This window comes from Nansenia antarctica (genome assembly GCF_963989245.1).
Source record: "Nansenia antarctica genome assembly, chromosome: 1".
In the NCBI taxonomy this organism is placed as follows: domain Eukaryota; kingdom Metazoa; phylum Chordata; class Actinopteri; order Argentiniformes; family Microstomatidae; genus Nansenia; species Nansenia antarctica.
The window spans coordinates 64104331-64111830 of NC_137674.1; the positions used below are offsets into that span (position 1 = coordinate 64104331).

The following is a 7500-nucleotide window of genomic DNA, read 5'->3' on the forward strand; positions in this document are numbered from 1 at the left end:
GTCTTCCTCAAGCATCATTGATGAGTAGACTATATATTATGTGATGGCAGCTGGTGAAACCGGGAACAAGTTGGCAACCAATCAAATTGTTATGACTTTTATTCAGAAAAATGTAAATAAATGTCAACATTGTTGAAGATGAATGACACGCTCGCTAGTCAAGCCAAAACATTGCAATGCAATGCATTCAGTGAGTAATCCCCACTACTACCTAGTTAACTATAACATTACTTTACATTGTTAGCAGGCTCACAAAACAAGCTGTGTTAGTTGACTAGCGAGTGTGTCATTGATTTTCAACAATGTTGACATTTATTTACATTTTTCAGAATAAAAGTCTGAACATTTTGATTGGTTGGCAACTTATTCCCTATGCTGTCACATATTAGTCCAGGGTAGTGTATCTCATGTAGAACAACTGTGTCTGTTCCATGCCATATTTCTATGTTCCGTGCCATTGTAAGAATTACACATATCAGACATATTATGTCTATTCTGATTTCTGACGGGCCATGATGAATGCTGGAGTAGCTGGGCACATATGGAGTGCGTTACCTGACGTGACGAAATGTTGTAGGTCAAAGGTCACATTCCATAGACCCCCCCCACCCCCCACCGTCCTCCTAGGGGGGACCCTTTCGCATCTGGTTAGTGTCTCCTGATAGCCATTACGTCAAGGGTTGTATCTTCAAAGTCTTTCCTCCATTCCTTGTATCTATCCATCTCATGAAGACCTGCTCCTTTAAAGGGATAGTTCACTCAACAAATCTAATTTCTTTGATTATCCACATACAGTACCTACACATGGCCACAAACTGAAGTTGCCAAATTACCGGATAATGACGCTAAAAAGTTTTATCTGACTGGAGTGACCAGTGATGGACCATCGAGAGAACACTTTTGCGATTCAGCCTAATGCAAATCTCTAGTAGTTAGAATGGAATTAAAAATGATAAGACTTGATGTGCGGAAGGGAACAGGTTTAAGTTACCCTACTAAGATACATCTGGAAGCTTAAAAAGCTTAATCTCCTAATCTGTAAGATCCTATTCTTACTTTTTGAACAGGGCTTTGCTCACGATGATCGTATTATACGGTTGCTTCAGTCTCCTTACATGAATGCACGTATTGTGCCTCTAACTGGATAAGAGCCTTCTCAATGACTAGAATATTGGATGCAAGTTGTAGATAAGGGGTGGCATAGATTGAGTTTCGACCCCCTTCACCCTCTCCCCAAGTCTTTCCTCCTCTCACTACCTCCATCCCTCCCCCTCTCTAAGTACTCTTTGCACTACTGCTGTTTACAATACTACCTTTGCACATAGCGTATTATTGCACATTGCACATACCTCTTTGATATAGCCTCTTTTATACATCTGTACATTACATACTGTACATAGCTCATAACTGTATATACCTCTAAACTACCGTACATGCCATACTGTACCTATCACTAGATCATGTTTTTATATCATGTTTTTCATATCATGTTCTTATATCATTATTTGCACTTCAAGTTAGATGCTAAACTGCATTTCGTTGTCTGTTACTTGTACTCGAGACAATAAAGTGGTGCGTAAAGGAGAAACACATTCATCCAAATTAACCATCAGGATCTATTGTACAGTCTGTTCACTTATGACTGTACTGCCAAACTTGAAAATAATGTAATCATAACATTTGCAGATGACACCACAGTGATTGGACTTATACGTGACAGTGACAAGAGGGCCTATGGGATGGAAATTGATGATCCAACCCTATGGTGCAAAATAACAACCTAAACATCTAAACATCAGCAAAACGAAAGAAGTCATTGTTGATTTTAGAAAGTCCAGCACCAATCACATTCCCATTTCCATCAATGAGTCGTCTGTAGATATTGTATATAGTTTCAAATTCCTGGGCATACACATCACAGATACACTCTCATGGTCCCTGAACACCAAACATATCCTCAAGAAAGCTCAGCAGAGACTGTACTTTCTGAGGCGCCTCAAGAGATTTGGCCTGAGTACCAAATCTCTTGTGAACTTCTATCGCAGCACCATAGAAGCTGTTCTGACAGGATGCATCACAGTGTGGTTCGGCAATCTAACTGCCCTGGACTGTAGACGCTTACAGAGGACAGTGAAGACTGCAGCCAAAATAATCAACACAGATCTGCCACAACTCAATAACATCTACAACACCCGCTAAAGCTCAAAACATCATTAAAGACACCAGCCACCCTGCCTATGCACTATTCACACTCCTCCCATCCCGAAAAAGCTATAGAAGTATCAACTCACACACCACCCGCCTCAGAAATACTTTCTTCCCACAGGCAGTTAGGTTGCTGAACAGCTGAACCATGTGCACTGTACTTGGCACTTTACACCCTGCACTAAGCACCTTGTACTGTATTGTTGTTTTGTTTGTATTGTGGACTATGTTTTGTGGACTATGTATTGTGGACTATGTTTTGTGGACTATGTATTGTGGACTATGTTGTTTGTTGTGTGTGATACTACAGAGAGAGACGAGGCTGAAGAATTTCATTGTATTAATACATATGACAATAAACTTGAACTTGAAGTTGAATCTAATCGAATCGAATCTATTCTCTCCCTATACACGGACTACACATTGCACGAAGGGCCCCAGACCACTAGGAGGGCCCCAAGTGAAAAACAAGAAAGTTGTGGGCGTGGTAGGGAGAACAGACATCTTTTGCGTAAGCCCCCCACAGTGGGTTGAGCCTGCACTACTATGGTGACTAGTTGTTTACTTTAGTTGTTTATTCGTGTGGTAGTAGTGTTTCTGTTTTTCCTGTCAGTCACACTACCTCCCACCATCTTCTCTGATTAGACTGCAGAGATTGATTGACAGTTCCATTACTGAGCCTCTGAGTCAATCAGGTCCTCTGGGGTTCACTGATGAACACCATATTAGGGCGTCAAGGTATCTGAGATTGCTTTATATTAGGAGTGAGCAAGAGGTAGATGGCTCTGTAATAAGGAACTACCATACAAAAGGTTCTGACAACAATGTCATTGGCTGTGTGAGTGCGAGTGCATGCTTGCACTTGTGCGTAGGTATGAGTCAGTAAGGTCAGTGTCTCACCAAGAAGCCATAAATGTTCTATTCCCCTGAGTAATCATTGAACACACACACACACACACACACACACACGACGAGTCAACCAACTCATCACAGAGTGACCTCATTTTGACATTTATGAGAATGCTATGTGGCTGGGTCCAGAGATCCAGACTACATATAACAAATACATTACATCATCTTTGAATTTTGAATGTGTGAAACTCGTAATTTCACATATATTAATTGAATTCAATGGCAGATTTGTGTACAAATTTGAGGTATATGGTGCCAATGACAATAACTACGGTATGTTATTGATCATTAATTCTGTCATGTTTGTCCCGTTTCCTAGGCGATGGACCTGTACTATCACAGTGAGCCGGACCCAGAAAGCTACTGTTGTCCCAGCGACACATGTGAGTGGACAAAATGTTCTTTCTTTGTCCTCCCTTATCTCTCCATCTCTCCATCTTTCCTATCTTTCTTTCCCCTTCTCAATCTATACCTACGTACGTGCTGCTCCTTCCGTGACTCCAGTAAGTCTATGTGACCATCCAGGATTCGAACCTGGGTCTCCCAGGTGGAAGACATGCACCTTATCTCAGGCAAGGTTACTGATTACGGCTCCAAACCACCTCCACTCTTTCTACATACACCTCACCTCACCTCTCCCTCTCATTCCACCTCTCATGACCTCCTTCTGGATAATAATAATCATTGTTCAGATCTCTAATTACTGTTTGTTCGTAGAGAATGTGTCAGACTCCAAAACAGTGGTTAAAGACAAACCTGGAGCACTTATTGTAGACACGGTTACGAAACGAACCTATTATTGTTTACGCACTCTCCAATGTGTGAGCGGTACACTGTGGGTCTGTGTGTCTGTGTGTTCTTTCAGGTTTGAGCAGCTGTGTGTGCGTTTCCATTTGATTGTTTGCAAATGAGGCTCAGGAGCATTACCGTGACATCAAAGATCATCCGGATCTAATGATGAGGGCTCAGCTTTGCAGATGAATCATGCTTTCCATCACACCTCCTCTGTACCGATAAAAACAACTCACTACCCTGGCTAAAGGGCATCTGGTGTGTGTGTGTGTGTGAGTGTGTGTGTGTGTGTTGACATGGCTTTGTCTTTGAACCCCCTGTTCATAATACATTTATTGTGTGTTCTGTCACACCCATAGCTGCATTATAAGCAACAGCTTATGTTCCTTCATACCAGCCTGCATGTGAGACTTATAATGCCAAGTCATAAGCCTTGCGACTGGATAAGCATTCATTTGAACTATGTTGTGCATTCATAACAAACACAAGACTCTCAAGAGCCTATCATTAGCATATCTACTCAGGCTAGGAAGGAATATATGCAATTAAGTGGGAGTGGAATGTTGTTTTCTGTGGTTTTGTTGCTCACTTGGAGACCATAATGTTCTTGAGCTGTAGTGAGCAGTTAGTGGCTTCCCGAGCACTTAAACGAGTGAATCGGAAACCAAACATTACTCATCCTAGTCGTAGTATCGTTCTAAATATACCATGTGGTGTATTTGTGACATTAGAGTGATATAATGTAGACTAATTGTGACCATCTGACTGAACTGCTGTACCTATCAGGGATCTAAACACTGTACCAGATAATGTGTCCCATTTTGTCCAATGAGAGCATCCATAGTGGTGAGTGGTGTGACACACCAGAGAGGACAACACCCTTATTAAAGCACATCAGGATCCGTAATCGACAGGTCCAGTTTTAGCAGGGAGTCAACACATTGCTACTGTATGTGAGTGTGTGTGTGTGTGTGTGTGTGTGTGTGTGTGTGTGTGTGTGTGTGCGTGTGTGTGTGTGTGTGTGTATGTGTGCATGTGTGCATGTGTGTGTGTGTGTGTGTGTGTGTCTCAAACACACATGTACACGTGTACACACACACACACACACACACACACACACACATGCACGCACGCACAAGGGGGTAAGAGAGGGCAAGCCTGCAGATATGAGCACTACTGCTTGAACCCTCACACCTCAGACAAAGTTGGACCTGTGAAAGGGACTTTTGTCAGAGAGTTACTGACCTAATAAGCAGTCTAACGGCAAAAAATAAGCCGCAAGCAACAACCTCAGCTGCGCGTGTGCATTGAATTTCGCCGCCCATGTTAACGGGTTAGATCAGCCATAGGCTACAGCAGGGGCGGATTTAGGATCGTAGGAGATCCGGGGCTTAGCCCAGAGGGAGAATATAATGTGCGCGCGGAGCGCGCCGGAAAATTTTGCCTTCAACCTTCAACTTACCACCACCTTAAAGCGGACAAAAGGCACTGGAGAACACATATACATTCACACCCTTTAATGAAGCAAACTAATTGTGGTGGTTCTGGGCACAGAGGGAGGTCAGCACACGTAGCTCCCCCTGTCAGTCACCATCATTTATATTTGTATAGAATTACATCATTGATGGGCTGAGGCTAGTTATGTTACAGTATGTATATCAGGGCAGACTCTGTGCTCACCACTTATATTGTATTTAGAGTCTTGTCCTGTGTTATATGACGATATATTACATGTATTGTTGGCCTGTGTATAGTACTGTGAAATCAAATCCCCCCTGGGACATTAAACAAACTTAGTTAGTTAGCGTTACATCTTAGGATAGATTTGAGTCATGTTCTGTATACATACATACTACCATAAGGGCATACTTAATGTGGTTACTCCATGTTTACTAGCTGTAACATTAACGTTACATCATTCTTTTTCACTTGTTACTCAGTCAACCAGAGTGCAGATATCAAAGACTATCAGCCTGTTATTCACTTTATTTGTATAAGTATTATCCTTTGTTTGATTTCTTACCATGTACCGTAACAGTACCTTGCTATGTTTCATTTTCATTAACATAACGTTATGTTATGATAGCCAGCTAGCATTAGCAAACCGGAAAAGTAGTGTCAGTGAGTCAGTCACCTTTCTAATAAGATTCACAAACCTGAAACATCATCTATGTCATCACTGCTGGTGATGTCATTGTTGTCAGCTGCTGATACGGCTGCTGCAACAGTTCTTGGCGCTTGTTTTGTTGAAAACAACTTTGGGATATCCATCCTTACACTTTTGCAAGTCAGGCACTGATTGAGATCACTTCTTCTTCAGGGCAGGGTAGGCTACGCAGTATGCAGGCTAATGTCGCGCAGCTGCTGCCTCTCTGTTGGACTCCGGTACTGCACGTTACTCACGAGTTTCTTCTTTTTTTTTTCTTTTTTTTTTTTTTAAGTAAAACATTCGGGGCTTTTCAGAAAACATCCGGGGCTTGAGCCCCAGTAGCCACCCCTAGCGCCGCCCCTGGGCTACAGCGCACGTGAGACGCACGTCTCAAGCGTGTCTCACGCTGGCTGCTGCGGCACACCATAGAGATTAGGACTCTCGCCTATTTTTTCTGCGTGCCGCGCGCGTTGCAGGCAAAACTCAATGTACAAAGACAGGGCTGGCAGTAGCAGCTCCGCAGTTAGAGCCACAGAAGACACGCAACCAGTGTGGAAGCCTGCAACAGTGAGAGCCGCAGCAGTTCTGGCACACACACATGGTGCTGAGGTTGACGTTTGCGGTGTGTTTTTTCGGCTTAATAGTCTAACTCAGCGGTTCCCAACCTTTTAGGACTCACGGCCCACTTTACAGATATGTCCAGTATTCGCGGCCCACGATTTATTTTTTCGCGTGCACGCGCATAAAACGCGCACGAGCGCTCAAAACAACGACGTAATTTGACCAAAAACTAGAGGGAGCGTGGCAAAAAAAATGGTTAAACCATTAAAGCCGAGCGGCGATGTTTTATATAGCAGGTGATCAAATAACAAGATCGTAAATGTTGTATGTGTTCAATATTTACGATTACGACCAAACATCCTTATGTGTGTGGGCAACTCCCGACTCCCGACTAGGGTTGCCAGATGGGCTCGGGATTTTTGGGTGGAATTAGCGGTTTTAGACTGTGGTTAGGGTGGAAAATGTCGATCCCATCTGGCAACCCTGTTCGCGAGTCCGGGATGGAATGTAGCCAATCAAGAAGCGATCTGACTTCTTCTTTTCGGATGGAAATATCGGCGCACAACACACACAATACGATCAAGGCTGTTCAATCCAAGATTTTTTATCTTTTTAAAATTAAAACGTTTTTGTAACAAAAAAACGTCAATAAAACCATTTTTTTTGCCCATGATTTGGCCGCCCACGAACCGCTGGTCTAACTCAGTGGTGTAGTCTACGTGATACGCAGGACTACGGCGTATACCCACTAGGAAAGGCCAAGGATTTGCGTATACCCACAAAAAAATGCGCGAGGATACGTAACGGCGTTTTGTGACAGAACTTTCACTTTCATTCATAAAATTCACCCCGTCTGTGTTATGAAGCACTTACTTCGAACT

At 42.9% G+C, this 7500-nt stretch overlaps 1 protein-coding gene across 2 annotated transcripts in view; it reads left to right on the top strand.

Moving 5' to 3' along the window:
• Positions 1 to 7500, top strand: part of sgk1 (serum/glucocorticoid regulated kinase 1) — a gene marked incomplete at its 5' end in the record, with an annotated part of 38523 nt that overhangs the window by 19482 nt on the left and 11541 nt on the right. For both annotated transcript variants that reach the window (XM_080550010.1, XM_080550011.1), the window contains one exon: positions 3437 to 3500. In XM_080550010.1, the coding sequence (XP_080406136.1) occupies positions 3437 to 3500 (64 nt within the window). The remainder of the gene's footprint in view (positions 1 to 3436; positions 3501 to 7500) is intronic.